The 21,883-nt window shown below is 45.9% G+C and overlaps 1 protein-coding gene across 1 annotated transcript; it reads right to left on the bottom strand.

The window, feature by feature from the left end:
• Positions 1 to 1,667: 1,667 nt before the first annotated feature.
• Positions 1,668 to 21,768, bottom strand: LOC143294571 (uncharacterized). Its single transcript, XM_076605947.1, has 6 exons — positions 21,518 to 21,768; positions 18,544 to 19,542; positions 15,697 to 16,017; positions 7,569 to 7,713; positions 5,584 to 5,720; positions 1,668 to 2,967 (listed from the first exon to the last, which is right to left on the bottom strand). Exons 1-6 carry the CDS (start codon positions 21,641 to 21,643, stop codon positions 1,963 to 1,965), a joined length of 2,733 nt encoding a protein of 910 aa, XP_076462062.1. The 5' UTR covers positions 21,644 to 21,768; the 3' UTR covers positions 1,668 to 1,962.
• Between the last annotated feature and the right edge of the window lie 115 nt (positions 21,769 to 21,883).

Raw genomic sequence — 21,883 nt, 5'->3', positions numbered from 1 at the left:
GTGTGTGTGTGTGTGTGTGTTGTGCATGACATGTCTGAACGAGTTAGTTCCGTCGTCCGGGTTCTCAGTCCTGTCAATCTTGCTGGTTCTCCCTGTGACGAACAAAACTTGAACAAAGACGCAGTTCGTGGACGCAAGCGGGAAGGGGTGGAGGAGGGTCCCAGCCTTTCGGGAGGGGGGAGGAAGGGGGTGTCCCCAGCCTTTCGGGAAGACATCCGGGTCGACTCAGAAAGTAGCAGACCATTGACAAAAGGCTGCACCCACACTGACGCCGTCGCACCCTGGCCGATTCCTTCCCCACCTCCCCTCCCCACACCGCCTTCCGGCACAGTGCTGCCAAGTTGGGCTCAACTCGAGGCCCTCGTAGTACTTCGTCTTTCGCTCGCGGCGCCTGGCGAGGACTTCCCCACCCTACCCCCCGCCCACCCACCCCTTTCCACCGCCTCCGTATCAACTCTTCACCATGTACAAGACAGGGGCTGGTGCAGCTCTCGTCTCTGCGGATGACGTAACTACATGCCGGTACCCCCTTCGTGAGTGAGTGTGTGTGTGTGTGTAGAGACGATCATTCACTCACGTCTGCTTTTCTCTCTGAGTTTCACACTTTAAAAAAATTAAAAAAATATAAAAAAAAGGAAGAAGAAGAAGGGTGAAACAAGTTCCTCGGCATATTTACGTTCGTCAGTTCTCTTGTATGAAGATTCTTTTACCAAGGTTTACACATACCATTAGGCTTACATACCTTTTTTCAGCATGATATTGAAAGGAAACTCTAGCCAATGCCTTAAAAACTAAACTTGTTACCTTCAATCCTAAACAGGAAACACAGGATAGGTTTAAGTTTGGTTTGGAAAATATATATACATTGCCAATTTATTTACGCTCCTTGGAATCGATTTCAAAAGGACTGGTACATCTTTAAAGCAAAAAAGAGGGCGCACGACCACGCTCATACGGCAATGTTTTCATTATTACAAAATGCAAGAAAACAGGAACTACTTTCATGCATTATTTCAGACACAGGCCTATATCATAAAATGGCAGAAATAGCAAGGAATATATTAATATGTAGACAGTTGGAGACGAATTTCAGTTTGCTTTTGAATGCCCGAAAAACAATGTAATGCAAAACACTGACACAAAATAAGTATCGATAAGATTCATCAGTGACTGGATTGTGCTATTTATTTTGTACTGGGAAGAAACCACAACTTGAGTAACCTCCGAAGGACGTATAATTTGTCCTAACATCTGGAACATGCATGCTAATATGCCACTAAAGTTTTGTTTTGGTTTGTTGATAATTACTTTTGGGACGTTTTGTACTTCTAGCTTGTTTCATTGACATTGCTGGACTGAAGTTGTGGTTTAACGGTTTGTTTTTTTTCTTGTTTTTTCAGTTCAAAAGAGGCCGATGTCGGAGTCATTAAATCAAGTTGTACCTTTCATGGTTTCTTGCTTGCATCTAACTGGTATATGACATTTCAAATTTAGCGTGCGCACGCACACACACACACACACACACAGAGTCACAGAGAGAGAAGAATAAAAAGGAGAGAGAGGGTGAGAGAGATTGTAGATGATCAACATGAATATGTATATACATGTATGGTAAAGTGAGAGACAGAGCACAGACACAGAGAGAAAATGAGTCAAACACAGAAAAGTCATTTTTACATTTTATTTCCAGTTTTCATATAAAACGCTTGTCAAATGAAACACAAAATCATAGTAAAATAACAAAACCAACAAACCGAGTTCTTAGTTTTTAAGTGCAATAGCTTCTAATGGGGCAAAATAAAACAGATCAACAGCAAAATGTCGACTGGATTTCAACAAAAATAGTTATATTTTTTTCTTTGAAAAGTAGCTGTGTAAAAACACAACAAAACGAAACAAAAATATGGCAAGATAAAGTTTCTCCAATCACACCACGAGATTTCTGTGGTCGAGTCAAACGGTTTAGAAGCACTTCCTGTGGACAATGGACGGACCAGACTCATCATACTCCTGCTTGGAGATCCACATCTGCTGGAAGGTGGACAGAGAAGCCAGGATGGATCCACCGATCCAGACAGAGTACTTGCGTTCTGGGGGAGCAATGATCTTGATCTTCATGGTGGGAGGGGCCAGGGCGGTGATCTCCTTCTGCATTCTGTCAGCAATGCCAGGATACATGGTAGAGCCCCCAGACAGCACAGTGTTGGCATACAGGTCTTTTCGGATGTCGACATCACACTTCATGATAGAGTTGTAGGTGGTTTCATGGAGACCAGTAGCTTCCATACCCAGGAAAGAAGGCTGGAACATGGCTTCAGGGCACCGGAACCTCTCGTTGCCAATGGTGATAACCTGACCATCAGGAAGCTCGTAGCTCTTCTCCAGAGAAGACGAGGAGGATGCGGTCTGCATTTCCTGCTCGAAGTCCAGAGCCACGTAGCACAGCTTCTCCTTGATGTCCCGCACGATCTCACGCTCAGCAGTGGTGGTGAAGCTGTAGCCACGCTCGGTCAAGATCTTCATCAGGTAGTCAGTCAGGTCACGGCCGGCCAGATCCAATCTCAGGATGGCGTGGGGCAATGCGTAGCCTTCATAAATGGGTACTGTGTGTGACACGCCATCGCCAGAGTCCAAGACAATACCCGTGGTACGACCAGAGGCATACAGGGACAGCACAGCCTGGATAGCCACGTACATGGCTGGAGAGTTGAAGGTCTCGAACATGATCTGGGTCATCTTCTCACGGTTGGCCTTGGGGTTGAGAGGGGCCTCTGTCAGCAGAACGGGGTGTTCTTCAGGGGCCACACGCAGCTCATTGTAGAAGGTGTGGTGCCAGATCTTTTCCATGTCATCCCAGTTGGTGACGATGCCGTGCTCGATGGGGTACTTGAGGGTCAGGATACCACGCTTGCTCTGGGCCTCGTCTCCCACATAGCTGTCCTTCTGGCCCATCCCCACCATCACACCCTGTCAATAGAGAAAAGGAATAAACAAACTTTAATAAAAGAAACGTGTTAAAACCCAGTTTATAAATAGGGATGTGAATAATAGAAATGTACTGTGAATTGTGACATATACGTGCACGACAAACAAGCGGTGGAAACTTTCCTGTTGTTAGTCATGGTTTCTTCCTGGTACAAAACTAATGGCTGGGTCACGGCTACTTCCCTGTAATTCACCACCATCACCATTGAAACTGCTTACGTCAACTTCCTCATTAAGTACTTGAAAACTTAAAAACCGTGGCCAAACTCAAGTTTTCAAGGAAAATTTGATGTCCAACATTTTCCATTAAATTTACAGACTAAAAATCAATGACTCATGGAACCTTACTATCATTTCACTAATACTGCACTTCATATCTTTCCTTAGATTTAATGAGAAAGTACGCAAATGAATATATATAAAAGCCCGATTTAATGTTCGTTATGAGGATAGTGTTCACAATGCTTGAATGTGCGCAGAATACCCTTTGTTCATGCTCTGATGACAAAAAAATGTATTTCTATCTGACCTCCAGATGAATATAAGTAAAAACATATACAGAACACACAAACGTTTTTGTAGATAATAAAAACACACCAGGGTCTGCGTTGATCATTTTCATGACTCATCTTTATCATTGCAGCGTTATAAACTGATTTTTTTTTCTCGTTGCATGTGGTGTTCAGCTATCTGATTCTGATCGTTTAGCATTCTCCTTCAATGCTATTTGGATCATTCTTGTCACATGTCGGCTATGTCTTCTGCGATTTATAACCATTGATAGCCACGAGTTGTATCTTAAAATGTTGCCTTTCCACCAGATGCTCACCTGTACCCTGCTTCAGAGAGAAACCTGACGTGGCAAAGCAGTTACCTTGTGTCAGTCTGCTTCTTTCATCATTACTGGTTTTTTCTCAGCAACTGGCCGCTAGCGCCATGCCTTAAGTTATAAGCTTTCAGGTACTTCCCCGGGGAACGGAACATATAGTTTTACAGTATGGTGAACTCCGTGGAGAAACGATTCACATTCAGACCTTTCAGTGGAGAACATTTAACTCAAATCTTCCCTGTTCCAGCTACCCAGCGCTTTCTTTTCACAATCTCCCTAGAAGAGACATCAGTACATCGTTATGTTTCCGTCATATTCTTTCATTCTCTTTATTTTAATAAGCTGATGTATATCAAGACTTCACAAACACACACATTTTGTTTAGTTTTGAATAAGCCGACATAAAATTATCAAGGCTTCACACACACACACACGAAATGAAAGTACTAATGCTACTGCATGCACACGCACTATCCATAAATATCATATTCTGTTAACCTACAAGGAGCGACGAAAAAAAAACCTACAAAAGTTCAGTGGGAAAACTTATTCCCGGCAGTGACAATTAGCCACACAAGACAAGTGTTCTCTCCAACTCACGCGGTTGGTGATGGGAAATGATAGTTGATCAGCGCACAAATGACTGATGTTAAGACCAACACCCACCCGTACGCCAAACATCCACAATGATCATGGACAACTAAAGCGATCCACTGAACGTGTACAACAGGCTGACATGCGGCTTGCCCTTCAGTACACGTGTGCACGCGTATTTTCTTCAAAGTCTTATGAAACGAACATAACCGGTCTAAGTTGTGGCGCCAGTGAGGAAAGAAATGGGCTGTGCCCATACCACTAAAAAATAGCGTTGACGATACTGTCTCTTGCCAAGGTATTCTTGCTCACATGCCCTTCAAACACACACACACATGCGGAGTGTGGAGTGATGGCCTAGTGGTAACGCGTCCGCCTAGCAAGCGAGAGAATTTGAGCGTACTGGTTAAAATCCCAGTCACCAAGTATCCGCCCCCCTCCCCCTCCACCAGACCTTGAGTAGTGGTCTGGACGATAGTCATTCGGATGAGACGATAAACCGATGTTCATGGAGCAGCATGCACTTAGCGCACATAAAAGAAGCCACGGCAACAAAAGGGTTGTCCCTGGCAAAATTCTGTTGAAAAAAATCCACTTCGATATGAAAAATAAAATTGCTGGCAGAAAAATACAAAACAGAATGGGTAGCGCTCTCAGTGTACCGACGCGCTCTCCCTGGGGAGAACAGCCGAATTTCACAAACAGAAACGCCTGACAAAAAGAGTAACACACACACACACACACAGTGTGTCATTCTGTTTCACAATCAGTGAAGAAAGGTGTTTTTAGTCTGACAAACCTGAATGTTTGGAAAATTTGTCAAAATCTGCTGCCAAAAACGCCACTGCATGGAGTAACTGTTCTATATTTATTCCATTCTATTATTTCATTGTTAAATTACAGTACTTTTCGTGCGTGGTATATGACTGTGCATGTGTGTCTAATATACCCTGTTAAGTATAATCAACATTAAATTGATCGGATTCTGATTCACTCTCTCATACACACACATAATTTAGGATGTTAAAACAGAACTCTACCACTAAAAGTAATATCGTTTCATTCATGCACAAAAAATGACGGTGAAATAGGTTTCTGAATTCAAGATGGTAAAATAGGACTTGACACCCGCTCTCCCACTCACACACGCCCGACAAAAAAGTCCAGCCACATACCTGATGTCTGGGACGACCCACAATGGAGGGGAAAACGGCCCTGGGTGCATCATCCCCGGCGAAGCCAGCTTTGCACATGCCGGACCCATTGTCGATCACCAGAGCAGCAACATCTTCGTCACACATGATGGCAAGTTAAAGTGGAGAGACACTGGAACTGGACCCAAGCAAACTTAACAGAGCTAGCCTCTTGCGCGATAGGCGGCGCCCAAAGTGATTGCACCTGAAGCCGGTGGCGCGGTTTTAATTGCCGGGGCACACAGCGCGTCCCACCCAAACTTGGCGTGCCGTGGGCTGTCGTATCACGTGTTATCGGGCCTTGCGAATGGTGACAAACCAACTGTGACCACATGGCCTTATATGGGCATTTTTAGGAACCCTCACGCGCCCACTTGACGAAGATCCCGAACTGGTTTTTGAATCTGCTGACTGCAGCAAAGGGGGACTGACGGTTTGGGGTTTCGCAGGCAAAGTCAAACTGACTTCCCTAAGTCTTTCTCTCCGCCCCCCCACCCTTCACCCCCTCCCCCCACTCCCCCACCCCCACTCTCTCTCTCTCTCTCTCTCTCTGAAACAGTCCGGTTGGCCGTGAATGTGTTTGCTTCAATTGCTTCATTGTTTGTGCACGAATGCGTGTGTGCATGCGTGTGTATGTGTGCGTGCCGGTGAGAGTGTGCATGTATGTGTGTGTGTGTGTGTGTGCACGCGCCCGCCCCTGATAATGTGTGTTTAATTGCTTGTGTGTATAACTGTACGTGTAATCCGGTGTATGTGTGTCTCTGTGTGTGAGTGTGTGTATGCCGATGCGTGTCTGTGCCTCATGAATATTTTGTAACTCATCGCTGTTCCTCTGTTCTCTCGGACATGTGACCCAGCAAAGGTAAATCAATAAGTTCTTGTTCAACAGTCTCTCACACAATCTCTCTGTGTGTCTCTTTCGTTGTACTTGCACACACACACACACACACACACACACACACACACACACACACACATGTATGTATAATATATATATATATATTATACATACATGTGTGTGTGTGTGTGTGTGTGTGTGTGTGTATTATACATACATGTGTGTGTGTGTGTGTGTGTGTGTGTGTGTGTGTGTGTGTGTGTATTTTTGTGTGTGTGTGTTGTTGTTTTTTTAAGTTCCTTTGGCACACAGATTAATATGGGGGTGAATTGGGGAGACAGGTGCTGGGAAATACACGGTGAGTTCTAATTACACAATGTGGCAAGTGGATCAATAATGTGCAGAGCACATCTGGGTGCTCTCTCTCTCTCTCTCTCTCTCTCTCTCTCTCTCTCTCTCTTTCTCTCTCTTGATATGGGTGCTTACGAAACGTGTGTGTGTGTGAGTGACGTGTGTGTGTGTGTGTGTGTGTGTGTGTGACGTGTGTGTGTGACGCGTGTGTGTGTGTGTGTGTGTGTGTGTGTATGTGTGACGTGTGTGTGTGTGACGTGTGTGTGTGACGTGTGTGCGTGTGTGTGTGTGTGTGTTTGTGTGTTGTATGTGTGTGTGACGTGTGTATCTGCGCGCGCGCGCGTGTGTGTGTGTGTGTGTTCTGCATTACATTCCCACCCACAAAATCTTTCTTCATATCAAAACAGGTATCTAAATTAACGTGTGGTGGAAATGTGCATAGACAGTACTGATTTGCACTCAGTGCAGAATGTCCTACAAGTTAAATGCCAGAAAAGAAAGGACACTCCTGGTACTCCGTATGACTGGATGACTAAACACTTTTTAGCTATTAAATTCTATGTAGAAAAGTTGGGCACAGGTCAAGTCAAATCATGCACACCCACACTCACTTCCCACAGTAGAAGAAAAAATAAACAGATAAATTAATAAAAATGGTAAATTCCACGTCTGAAACGTCAAGGACAGTGATCACGCCGGCGGCCTAGATAATAACACACTCACGTGATCAGAACGCTGTAATGAAACAACAACAACAACAAAAAAAACCCGATCTGACTTGATGTGTTCTCTGTGGCGGCAGTGGGCTGCCGGACAGCAGGGAATGGGTGTGGGGTTGGGGTTGGGGTGGGGACTGGACTGTCAGTCCAGGCGCTGACAGCCGGCGGCAGGTATCGAAGCCAGGAGTTCTCAAAAGAGCTGCTCTGTAATCCGGTCTTACTTCAATTGGAAGTGTCATCCTGACTCGCCCAGCTTTCCCGATTCACCCAACACTAAATTGGTGTGTGTGTGTGTGTGTGTGATGACATGATGATGATGAGATGGTTTATTGTCAAAAGCATTTACAGCCATTTTGACAAGGGAAGATTACAAACAAAGAAAAGAAGTAAATATTATAGACCACGATACACCACAACAACCGAATACAACGAAAGGACAGAAAGAAACAACAAAAAGCAAGCATCATGAGGACCATCCATTATCATAAACCATTTATGTTTTTATTAATTAATGTATCTATTTATTCACTGGTATATTCTATCGATACATCTATATATATTACACACACACACACACATGTATATATATATATATATATATATATATATATATATATATATATATATATATATATAAAATCAAATAAAGGAAAAGTCAGGGAGGGTGGCGGAACAGCACCATTGTAACGTTTCTTACTTTCTCACTCCACATTCCCAAATTGCTCCCATGAGAGTAAGAGAATCAAGTCTCGTGCCCATCACAACCCCCACACCAGTGTCATCTCGATAGTCCGACCATCAATAGACCGATGTGTCATCAGTCCGACCATCAATAGACCGACGTGTCATCAGTCCGACCATCAATAGACCGATGTGTCATCAGTCCGACCATCAATAGACCGACGTGTCATCTCGATGGTCCGACCATCAATAGACCGATGTGTCATCAGTCCGACCATCAATAGACCGACGTGTCATCAGTCCGACCATCAATAGACCGACGTAGCGATGGTCCGACCATGTATATGTATATATATATAATCAAACAAAGGAAAAGTCAGGGAGGGAGGTGGAACGGAAACTGTCCTATCTCTACACTTACTGCCACTGTAGCGAGAGGGGAGGGAGGAGGAGGGGGAGGATTGAGAGGGGAGGGAGGAGGAGGATTGAGAGGGTAGGGAGAAGGAGGAGGATTAGGGGAGGGAGGAGGAGGATTGTCAGGGGAGGAAGGAGGAGGATTGAGAGGGGAGGGAGGAGGAGGATGATTGCGAGGGGAATGAGGAGGAGGAGGAGGATTGAGAGGGGAGGGAGGATGAGGATTGAGAGGGGAGGGAGAAGGATGATGATTCCGAGGGGAATGAGGAGGAGGATTGAGAGGGGAGGGAGGAGGATTGAGAGGGGAGGGAGGAGGAGGATTGAGAGGGGAGGGAGGAGGATTGAGAGGGGAGGGAGGAGGATTGAGAGGGGAGGGAGGAGGGGGAGGATTGAGAGGGGAGGGAGGAGGGGGAGGATTGAGAGGGGAGGGAGGAGGAGGATTGAGAGGGGAGGGAGGAGGATTGAGAGGGGAGGGAGGAGGGGGAGGATTGAGAGGGGAGGGAGGAGGAGGATTGAGAGGGGAGGGAGGAGGATTGAGAGGGGAGGGAGGAGGAGGATTGAGGGGGGAGGGAGGAGGATTGAGAGGGGAGGGAGGAGGGGGATTGAGAGGGGAGGGAGGAGGATTGAGAGGGGAGGGAGGAGGATTGAGAGGGGAGGGAGGAGGGGGAGGATTGAGAGGGGAGGGAGGTGGATTGAGAGGGGAGGGAGGAAGGGGAGGATTGAGAGGGGAGGGAGGAGGATTGAGAGGGGAGGGAGGAGGATTGAGAGGGGAGGGAGGAGGATTGAGAGGGGAGGAGGATTGAGAGGGGAGGGGGAGGATTGAGAGGGGAGGGAGGAGGATTGAGAGGGGAGGGAGGAGGGGGAGGATTGAGAGGGGAGGGAGGAGGATTGAGAGGGGAGGGAGGAGGATTGAGAGGGGAGGGAGGAGGATTGAGAGGGGAAGGAGGAGGATTGAGAGGGGAGGGAGGAGGATTGAGAGGGGAAGGAGGAGGAGGATTGAGAGGGGAGGGAGGTGGATTGAGAGGGGAGGGAGGAGGGGGTGGATTGAGAGGGGAGGGAGGAGGGGGTGGATTGAGAGGGGAGGGAGGAGGATTGAGAGGGGAGGGAGGAGGGGGTGGATTGAGAGGGGAGGGAGGTGGATTGAGAGGGGAAGGAGGAGGATTGAGAGGGGAGGGAGGAGGGGGAGGATTGAGAGGGGAGGGAGGTGGATTGAGAGGGGAAGGAGGAGGATTCAGAGGGGAGGGAGGAGGGGGAGGATTGAGAGGGGAGGGAGGAGGGGGAGGATTGAGAGGGGAGGGAGAAGGAGGAGGATTGAGAGGGGAGGGAGGATTGAGAGGAGAGGGAGGAGGAGGAGTAGGATTGAGAGGGGAGGGAGGAGGAGGATTGAGAGGGGAGGGAGGAGGAGGAGTAGGATTGAGAGGGGAGGGAGGAGGATTGAGAAGAGAGGGAGGAGGAGGATTGAGAGGGGAGGGAGGAGGAGGAGGTTGGAGGAGGAGGATTGAGAGGGGAGGGAGGTGGAGGAGGATTGAGAGGGGAGGGAGGAGGATTGAGAGGGGAGGGAGGAGGAGGAGGAGGATTGAGAGGGGAGGGAGGTGGAGGAGGATTGAGAGGGGAGGGAGGAGGATTGAGAGGGGAGGGAGGAGGAGGAGGATTGAGAGGGGAGGGAGGAGGAGGAGGATTGAGAAGGGAGGAGGGGGAGGATTGAGGAGGGGGCGGATTGAGAAGGGAGGAGGAGGAGGAGGGGGCGGATTGAGAAGGGAGGAGGAGGAGGATTGAGAGGTGAGGAGAGGGAGGATTGAGGGGGGAAGGAGGAGGAGGAGGATTAAGAGGGGAGGGAGGAGGGGGAAGATTGAGAGGGGAGGGAGGAGGGGGAGAGGGAGCGAGCTGGGCGTAAAGTAAAGTGGGAAAGGAGAAAGAGGAAGGTTTAAAAGAAAATCGGTGATTTCCAAATTACTTGTCGTTATTACGTTTGTGGAAAAATCATGCTGTCTGTCTGTCCCTCTGTCTCAGTGTCGAAACAAATCAAACACACACGCACGCACCGGCACACACACACACACACACACACACACACACACACACACACACACATACATATACACGCGCGCGCGCGCGCGCGCCCGTGCAAACAAACGAATGCATAACGAAAAAGCAGGTGGATAACCATTCAAACAAACGGCCTTGTTGATACTAAGCCCCGTGTGTAACTGTTGGTTGACATGTCTACTTTCGAATCATTTCAGATCATGACGCAGCACCATTGTAACGTTTCTTACTTTCTCACTTCCCGTTCCCAAACTGCTCCCCTGAGAGTAAGAGAATCAAGTCTCGTGCCCATCACAACCCCCACACCAGTGTCATCTCGATAGTCCGACCATCAATAGACGACGTGTCATCTCGATAGTCCGACTATCAGTAGACTGACGTGTCATCAGTCCGACCATCAATAGACCGACGTGGCGATGGTCCGACCATCAATAGACCGACGTGTCATCAGTCCGACCATCAATAGACCGACGTGGCGATGGTCCGACCATCAATAGACCGACGTGTCATCAGTCCGACCATCAATAGACCGACGTGGCGATGGTCCGACCATCAATAGACCGACGTGTCATCAGTCCGACCATCAATAGACCGACGTGGCGATGGTCCGACCATCAATAGACCGACGTGTCATCAGTCCGACCATCAATAGACCGACGTGGCGATGGTCCGACCATCAATAGACCGACGTGTCATCAGTCTGACCATTAATAGACCGACATGTCACCAGTCTGAGGATCAGTAATCCGACGTGGCGATGGTCCGACGTAACAATGATCCGACAGGGCAACAGACCGACGTGTCACGAGTACGACACTATTGCTTTTCTTTTTGCCTGACGTGGCATTGGTCTGACATTCGATGGCAGGCACTGTGTGATTCATAGGCACACTTATTTTCGGACTATCATGGCTGCATGCATCTCTCTCTCCCTCTCTCTCTCTCCCTCCCTCCCTCTCTCTCCTCCCCCCCTCTCTCCCTCTCCCTCCCCCCCCCACCCTCTCTATCTCTCTCTCTCTCTCTTCCCACTGAGAGTATAGGTGAGTATGGTGATGAAAATTTAAATCGTCCTATTTCAAGAGAAGAGATTCTGTTTGCTTTAAGAAAGGTAAAATCTCGCAAGGCTTCTGGCCCAGATGGAATTATAGGTGAGTTGATTAAAAATGCCTGCCAGATTAATGTAGTTTTAGATTTTCTTGTTAACTTTTTCAATTCTTTATTTGACAAAGGGATCTATCCCGAAAGTTGGTCAGAATCTATTGTCCTTCCATTGTATAAGAAAGGTGACGCAAACAACCCAAATAACTACAGAGGCATTTCATTGTGTAATGTATGTAGTAAGTTATACAGTGCTGTGATTAACAGGAGACTGCAAGAATGGGTGAGTGATAATAACATTACAGGTGAATTCCAAGCAGGGTTCAAGAAAAACTATTCCACTGTAGATCACATGTTCACATTAATGGCATTTGTTCAAAAACAGTTTTGTCTAAATCGGAAATTATATGTAGCATTTATTGATTTCGAGAAAGCGTTTGATTCCGTCAATAGAACGTTGCTGTGGCCTATTTTGCTTAAAAATGGTATCCATGGAAAACTTTATAAATGTGTTGTGAGTATGTATGAGTGTGTTAAGGCAAGAGTGAGATCTGGCGCTGCTCTGACATAATATATTAATTGCACTTCTGGTGTAAAGCAAGGTGATGTTTGTAGTCCCGTTTTGTTCTCTTTATTTAAATTAATGAGCTGGCTCTTGAAGTTATACGTTGTGGAAGGCATGGTGCAAAGTTTACAGATAATTTTCTTGAAATTTTTATTCTTTTGTTAGCTGATGATATTGTTTTAATATCTGAAACGGTAATTGGATTACAGACTCAACTAAATAGTTTGCAAAGAGCTGCATTTTCTTTACAATTAAAGGTTAATATGGGAAAAAGCAATATAATTGTATTTAGAAAGGGAGGGTACCTTGCATCAAGAGAAAGATGGACTTACAATGGAGATGTAATGCCTGTTGTCAATATATATAAATACTTAGGTTTATATTTCTCGACACGTTTAAGTTTTGCCTTTGCTTGCAAAGATCTCGTTAGCAGAGCTAAAAATGCATTATTGTGTATAATGAAGAAATTATCATTGTTAAACAACGATTCTGCAACTTTATTTTAAAAGTTATTTGATTCACAAATTCAACCTATGGTACTATATGGAGCTGAAATATGGGGTCTCGATTCTGCTGCTGTATACTGTGAAAAAATACACCTATATGCTTTAAAGAAATTGCTCGGATTGTCATTACAAACACCTAATGATTTAGTGTATGGAGAAACAGCCAGATATCCCATAGTTTTGACTTCCACTGTTAAATGTATTCAATATTGGCTGAAAATAACTCAGATGGAAGAGCACAGATTACCCCATAAAGCTTATAGAATGCTATTAGATTTAGATAATAGAGGCAAGAGAAATTGGGTGTCTAATGTGAGAATGAAACTTTGTGAGTATGGTTTTGGTTTCGTATGGTTGAACCAAAGTGTCGGAGATATCAGCAATTTTATTCATGTATTTCGTAGAACATTAATTGATTGTAGATGGCAAAATTGGAACTCTCATATCAGAATAGCGACAGATTTGATTTGTATCGAATTTTTTGTCATATACCTTATAATATGCCAGTTTATTTGTCAATGACACTTGATAGACATCTGAAATATACTTTGGCAAGGTTTAGGTTAGGTGTTACTGAAATATGTACGCATTGTTTTGTCCAATGTGTCAGCAATCTAAAGAAGATGAAGTTCACTTTGTGCTGTGTTGCCCAGTATTAAGAGATCTTAGAGAACAATTGATTCCAGTTAAATACTGTCAACACCCTTGCTTGTTTAGACTTATCATGTTAATGTCATCAACAAATGAAAAGACTGTCAAGGAGTTCGCTCTATAGCTGTATAAAGCACTCAAAAGGAGAAATGTATATGTTACATCATGAAGACTTTTGAATGTATGACTTCAGCATTTTACTGTATATCCCCCTTCAAAGGGGCTGTGGCCTATATGAATAAACCATCTCAATCTCAATCTCAATCTCTCTTCCCACATCTGTCCGTCCGTCTGTTTCTTTTGGTTTCTGTTTCTGTCCCCCCCGCACCCCCCTCTCCCGCCACCTCCGCTGCTCTTTGTATGTATGTCTGCCTCATTGTAATTGACCAAATTGATTGTAAATTTGTGTGTGTGTGTGTGTGTGTGTGTGTGTGTGTGTGTGTGTGTGTGTGTGTGTGTGTATGTTGGTCTGTGTGTATGTCTCTGTGTCTGTCTGCGTTTGTCTGTCTGCGTTTGTCTGTCTGTATTTTTGTTTGTTTGTTTGTTTGTTTTGTTTAAAGCCAGCATGTATCCTCCATAAGCCAGTGCATAAGTGTATACAACCAATTATATTCATATGTACTTTTACGCTTAGGCATGTGCGTGCATACACTAGCGTTTGAAAACATGTGTGTGTATGTGCGCGCGCGTGCGCTCACATGTGTGATTGTGCATGTGTGTATGTGGTGTTTGCGTGTATGTGTGTGTGCCCGCGCATGGATAAAATTTAATGTGTGTGTATGTGTGTGTGTGTGTGTGTGTGTGTGTGTGTGTGTGTGTGTGTGTGTGTGTCTGTAGTCTGTTTTTTTCTTTAAGGCCAGCATGTACCTCCGAAAGCCAGTGCATAGGTGTATACAACCAGTTGTATGCTGTACATTGGGTTTGTAGTTATGAATATCACATGTACTTTTACATTTAGGCATGTGCGTGCATGAACGCGCGTGTGCGTACATGTGTGTGTATGTTTGTGTTTGTGTGTGTGTGTGTGTGTGTGTGTGTGTGTGTGTGTGTGTGTGTGTGTGTGCGCGCGCGCGCGCGCGCGCGCGTTAGTGTGTGTTTGTCTGCGTCTGTGTGTGTGTATGTGTGCTTATGGATATCATGAGCACTATGTATGTACATATATTATGCATACACACATACATACATACATATGTACATAGAGGGGGTTAGATAGATAGATAGATTATAATATCATGTATATATAAGATAGAGAAAAACGAAGAGAAATTGACAAGAGAAATACGACAGTCTGACAGACTGACACACGGAGAGACAAGATAGACAGAGAGTGAGATACAGAAACAGACGGGCAGGTAGGCAGCTTGCCTGGCAGACATACAGACTAGACAGATAGAGAGACAGACAGGCAGACTGAGCTCAGAGAGAGAGAAAGAGACAGAGTCAGAGATAGAGACAGACAGAGGGAGTCAGACTAGATGGAGAGAGACAGTCAGTTACACACACAGACCGACAGACTCGACAGACAGACAGATAGAGAGAGAGGCAGACAGACAGAGAGATGGAGAGAGAGAGAGGCAGACAGAAAGAGAGGGAGAGAGAGAGAGAGAGGCAGACAGACCGACGGACAGACAGACGGACAAACAGACACGTGTGTATGTGTATCAGTGACTTGAAAATATGGAAAAATTAGTTTCAAAACAAGCAAATGGCATTCCATGGAAATACACTTGTCAGTAAAATTAACTTCACGTCTTCGATAAAACAAGGAATATTCGGATCATATCCACGTCGGATCATTGCTATGTTCGGACTACATGTTTCAATACAGCGGTGTTCGTGCCATTGCTACGTCGGACCATTCCTTTGACATAAGTCGGACAATCCACACGTCGGACAAATGAACGTCAGACTATTGACACGTCGGACTATTGGACTGTAGTCCCCACCCCCACCCCCTACCAGATCCAGATTCATACCCTTCTCAAATTGAAGTGTCATGTCATTGACTTGATGTATGTTTTGTCGTTTGGAACAATTTGAGAATTTCGAGGGAGGGGGAGGGGGAAGGGTGATTTTGGACCGTGGGGTTTACTCCCTGAGATGTGTGTTTGGGCGCGTGCTCATCATCACCATGGGGAGTGATGTCGGAAAAGGAGGGATTAGGGTGTAGCACCGGTCATTGGCTGCAACCATTGCTTTGGAAGTTCTGTCCTGGATTGTACTGACCCGCGCGTCAAGTGTGTTGTATGGCGTGTTTGAAAGGTGTTGTGTCATGTTGCCGGGCGGTGACTTGTCATGTGTTGTGTCATGTTGCACGTTGCCTGGCGGTGACTTGTCCTGTGTTGTGTCATGTTGCACATTGCCTGGCGGTGACTTGTCATGTGTTGTGTCATGTTGCACGTTGCCTGGCGGTGACTTGTCCTGTGTTGTGTCATGTTGCACGTTGCCTGGCGGTGACTTGTCCTGTGTTGTGTCATGTTGCACGTTGCCGGGCGGTGACTTGTCCTGTGTTGTGTCATGTTGCACGTTGCCTGGCGGTGACTTGTCCTGTGTTGTGTCATGTTGCATGGCGGTGACTTGTCCTGTGTTGTGTCATGTTGCATGGCGGTGACTTGTCGTGTGTTGTGTCATGTTGCATGGCGGTGACTTGTCGTGTGTTGTGTCATGTTGCATGGCGGTGACTTGTCGTGTGTTGTGTCATGTTGCATGGCGGTGACTTGTCCTGTGTTGTGTCATGTTGCGTGGCGGTGACTTGTCCTGTGTTGTGTCATGTTGCATGGCGGTGACTTGTCCTGTGTTGTGTCATGTTGCCTGGCGGTGATTTGTCCTGTGTTGTGTCATGTTGCATGGCGGTGACTTGTCGTCTGTTGTGTCATGTTGCATGGCGGTGACTTGTCCTGTGTTGTGTCATGTTGCATGGCGGTGACTTGTCGTGTGTTGTGTCATGTTGCATGGCGGTGACTTGTGTGTTGTGTCATGTTGCATGGCGGTGACTTGTCGTGTGTTGTGTCATGTTGCATGGCGGTGACTTGTCGTGTGTTGTGTCATGTTGCATGGCGGTGACTTGTCCTGTCTTGCTGTGTATCGCCAGGCTGCCTTCTTGGCTTGTGTGGCACACTGCACGCCGTTGTGTTGCACTGCACTGCCTTCTTCTTTACTGTGCTGCAATGTTTGGGGCTGTACTGTATTGCGCTGTATTGTACTGTAGTGTACTGTGCTGTTATTGGGGGCCCTGTTATTGTACTGAACGGTGTTGTATTGTATCGCATTGCACTGCATTACTCTGCACTGCACTGCACTGTGCTGTACATTCATGCACTACATTGTTTTGCATTGCATGGCACTGACCAGTGTTTTGATGAATTTATTATTTCCCCCCTATTTTTCGGTTTCGGGGTGAGTGGATAGGAATAGATAGATGATCGTGGTTGCCATCGCCACATCACAGCTACAGTACCCCGCCCCCACCTCCCACTTCAACCCTCACCCCATCCCCACTTTCCCCTCCCCTGCCCCTCTATTCTCCCCCGGCTCCAGATCTTTTGTTGCTGGCGTTTTGTCTTCCTTCCTTTAATGCTCCTTGTATTTTACTTCATCCAGCCAGGGATACGTTTTCCCCTTAAAATAGCACATTGCATTTGCCGCCCAGGCTGGCTGCTGTGTTGTGCTGTGGAGTGTTCGTTCCTGGTGCTGCAGCGGCTGGCGGCATGGGACACATCGATCAGCCTGGCCACCACGTCATTGACACACCCGGCGGCTGTCTGACTCAGGTATTGACAGTTAGGTCTTTCCAGCTTTGATGATAGATCTAGGGACCTAGGGCCTCGTCCTGAGTAGTCGCGTGTCACCTAACCTAGGTGTTTGACCGATCTCTAGGTACCCAGTCACGTCAGCAGTATGACTGACAAGCAGCAGCAGGCACAAGGAATTTTTTAAAAAGCACTCTGCAAGAGTAACAATAGCGATAGCAGTATTGTAGAGAGGCAGTAGTTGCAGCACAAGTAGTGATAATAACAGAAGCATAATATCTAGCAGCAGCAGCATAGAAGTAGTAGCAAAAGCAGTAATAGTTGTAGTAATACTGAACAGCAGCAGCAGTAGAAACATTTGTTTTTTGACCAGCAACCTCTTCCGATAACCTTTAAAATGCCATGACATTTTTTTTTAGTCTTCGTTGAGAAGTCTTTGTGGGAAGGTGGGCTGCCGGGTTCAGGCATGGACACACACACACACGCACGCACACACACACACACACACTGTAGTCTCTCCAGGTAAGGGAGTGTTTCTCCCTTTTTCTTGCGCACCTCCTCCTCCCGCCCCTCCCCCCTGAACCCCACTCCCCTCTCGGTCTGTCTTGCCTGTGTGCCTACTGCCTCGTCCTGAGCGGTGGCGTGTTGGCGCAAGTCACTCCACCGTCAGTTCAAGCTCCGATCAATCAGAGCGTGACGGGGGAAGGGGGTGAGTCATCTGTGGTCGATATCAACAAAACTTTGTGACCTGGCTCTAATAGCTACCATCCGGTGTGCTGTGTATACGTTCGTTCAATCTGACACACTGTTCTGAGTTTTAGGTAGTTGGATTAAAGTACGTGAATGCCATCGTCAGGCACACACACACACACACACAGGGAAATATACAGCACACACACACACACCCACGCACACACACAGTGGCCAGAGAGACAGACAGACAGACAGACAGAGACAGACACACAGAAGACATAATTCTTTTTCTTTAATTTTATTTTCATTATTTTATATGAAACATTATTTTGTCAAATATAGCATACAAGCAAAAATACACAAACGAGTCAGCAAGCACTGCAAAAATGGCACTTTATCTTCTGGTATGACAAGACGAATGTCAGTGGCAAAAAACTTGATTTACTGATTGCTTCTGGATTTCCACAAAGATTATATCAGGATTTTTCCTTTGCAAAGACCTCCTGTCACTAACAAACAGAAGGAAATGAAAATATGGCAAGTCGAAATTCCTGCGTTTGCACGCTGAGTTTGTTTTTCCTTTGTTTGTTTTTTCGGTTTTTTGTTGTTTTTTTAGCGAAAGAGTCTAGAAGCACTTCCTGTGGACAATGGAAGGACCAGACTCATCATACTCCTGCTTGGAGATCCACATCTGCTGGAAGGTGGACAGAGAAGCCAGGATGGATCCACCGATCCAGACAGAGTACTTGCGTTCTGGGGGAGCGATGATCTTGATCTTCATGGTGGGAGGGGCCAGGGCGGTGATCTCCTTCTGCATTCTGTCAGCAATGCCAGGATACATGGTAGAGCCCCCAGACAGCACAGTGTTGGCATACAGGTCTTTTCGGATGTCGACATCACACTTCATGATAGAGTTGTAGGTGGTTTCATGGAGACCAGCAGCTTCCATACCCAGGAAAGAAGGCTGGAACATTGCTTCAGGGCACCGGAACCTCTCGTTGCCAATGGTGATAACCTGACCATCAGGAAGCTCGTAGCTCTTTTCCAGGGAAGATGAGGAGGCTGCGGTCTGCATTTCCTGCTCAAAGTCCAGACCCACGTAGCACAGCTTCTCCTTGATGTCCCGCACGATCTCACGCTCAGCAGTGGTGGTGAAGCTGTAGCCACGCTCGGTCAAGATCTTCATCAGGTAGTCAGTCAGGTCACGGCCGGCCAGATCCAGCCTCGTGATAGCATGTGGCAATGCGTAGCCCTCATAAATGGGTACTGTGTGTGACACGCCATCGCCAGAGTCCAAGACAATACCCGTGGTACGACCAGAGGCATACAGGGACAGCACAGCCTGGATAGCCACGTACATGGCTGGAGAGTTGAAGGTCTCGAACATGATCTGGGTCATCTTCTCACGGTTGGCCTTGGGGTTGAGAGGGGCCTCTGTCAGCAGAACGGGGTGTTCTTCAGGGGCCACACGCAGCTCATTGTAGAAGGTGTGGTGCCAGATCTTTTCCATGTCATCCCAGTTGGTGACTATGCCGTGCTCGATGGGGTACTTGAGGGTCAGGATACCACGCTTGCTCTGGGCCTCGTCTCCCACATAGCTGTCCTTCTGGCCCATGCCCACCATCACACCCTGTCAACAGAGGAAAAACAAAAAACATGAATGTCAATGAAACGTGTCAAATCCAGCTGAAATATAAAAATAAAAAAAAACGTGGAAAAAAAATGTAGTATACATATTTACATATTATGTGATCGTTTTGTATCTTTTAATCCTTTGCAGATTCTCAAGATTCTCATTGCGCCGTGTAGCCACATTGTCCTCGTTCCAGCCTCAGATTTGCAGGAATCATTAGATTAGAGACCTGTTTCATCTTAAAATGCTTGCTCTTCCTAATGCTCAGCTGAAAACCCTTGAGAAAGAAACCTTTTTGTGCAGTTATTTATTTCATAACCTGTTTTTAGAAACTTTTTTTTCCATCAGCTGGCAGTCAGCTGACAAATCTTTCCCTAAAATTCAACACATGAGCTCCATGGACGAAAAACAATGTAGACTCCAGAACAGCCAAAAGCTATTTTACAACTCAACTCTTTCCTTCTTCCTGTTACTCAACCCTTTCTTTTCTCAGTAAGTGATTTCAAGATTCAGTCATGTTTCTTTTTCTCTCAAGCCATGATAGATAAGGGTTGCACCCACACACACCCCTCTTGCCCTCCGTTTTCGTCTGCTATCAAATGGAATGGAAAAACGTCAAATTGAGACTGCTTCTGCTTTTGCAACTGCTATTACCACTGCTGCTACAACAGCTACAGATTACAAGCAGAAGAGTAAATTTTATTATACAACATTTATAACAAACACACATTGCAACTGCTATTACCACTGCTGCTACAACAGCTACAGATTACAAGCAGAAGAGTAAATTTTATTATACAACATTTATAACAAACACACACACACAACAGAGTTATAGCAAACTCAGTAAAACACACACAGACACACATACACACACTAACACACACACAAAGTATTAAAAAAGATAGAAAAAAACAACAACAAAAAACCGCACGCACGCATCCACTTTGCCTTTGCACAACACACAAAGAAATGGTGAAGGCAACATAAAAATATACCAAGCTGTAAAACACACAAAGAAGTTTAGCAAATAAGGCATATAAAAACATAAAATGACCACAGTCAAATTAACACTCACAGTAAAATAAAACATCTCAAATTCAGCATAAAAACATCAGTTTCACAGTAAAGTTATCATTATGACATAAAAAAATAGAAATAATAAATTGACATCTCCCCCCCACCTCTCTCTCTTCATCTCCCCCACCCACTCCCCATGTCTCTTCCACTGCTCCCTTCCTCTCCTTCACCGTCCTTTCCTCACACACACACACATACACACACATACACACACACACACACTCATACACACACACTCCCATGCAGGTATATACGCAAACATCCCGTTTAACAAGCCACGTCAAAATAGAGTAAATTCATTTTGTTCAACGGAACTGACACAGGAATGAAACTGTTTTGGATTGGAAGAGTTTTGAAGTACTTGCTGAGTTCTTAGCTTGTCATTTGAGGTCACTTTTGCTCTATGTGAACATCGCTGTTCAAAGAGCGAAGTCAGCCTATATCGTGTGACTCCTGGAATCTTGCTGCAGACATTCTCTATCCTGTTCAACACAATGTTACACTTCACACTTAAGCATCCTTATCAACGTATGAAGGAGAACATTAACACCAATTCAGTGAAACATCTATAACATTTCTATAGCTCTTTACCACTAAAACGGATACTCAAGAGTTTTTGTAAACTAATTCTGTCTGACATTATTTTGTATAAGATATGCGTCAGTTTTATTCATTGCCCGTAACTGATCCTAGATATCTACGGTCTACTCATTCACACATCTCACCTTTCACACCACGAATAAAACGGTCTTGCACAGTGGACGGATTCTTCCTAAATCAAACATCTTTCGTCTTCTGCACGTAAAGAACTGGGTAGTTTTCTTCAAACCATGTTGTTAAAGCTTTTACACGGTGAAACACACCCACACCACAACAAATTCCAGCCACATACCTGATGTCTGGGACGACCCACAATGGAGGGGAAAACGGCCCTGGGTGCATCATCCCCGGCGAAGCCAGCTTTGCACATGCCGGACCCATTGTCGATCACCAGAGCGGCAACATCTTCGTCACACATGATGGCAAGTTAAAGTGAAGAGACACTGGAACTGGACCCAACTGAACTTTACAGAAGTAGCTGTCTACACCTGAGGACGAGAACCGGTGTGTTAACGTGGCACGGTTGTTCTGCACTACCTGAAGCCGGTGGCGTGGTTTTTATGGGCAGGGCACGCAGCGCGTCCCACCCTAACTTGGCGTGCTGTGTGCTGTTGCTGCTTACATGACATTAGGCCTTCAACCCAGGACCCTTTCCACG

The sequence above is a fragment of the Babylonia areolata genome, chromosome 20 (assembly GCF_041734735.1).
Source record: "Babylonia areolata isolate BAREFJ2019XMU chromosome 20, ASM4173473v1, whole genome shotgun sequence".
NCBI lineage: Eukaryota > Metazoa > Mollusca > Gastropoda > Neogastropoda > Buccinidae > Babylonia > Babylonia areolata.
Note: the sequence above shows the minus strand (reverse complement) of the source record. Positions and strands in the feature narration are given on the sequence as shown.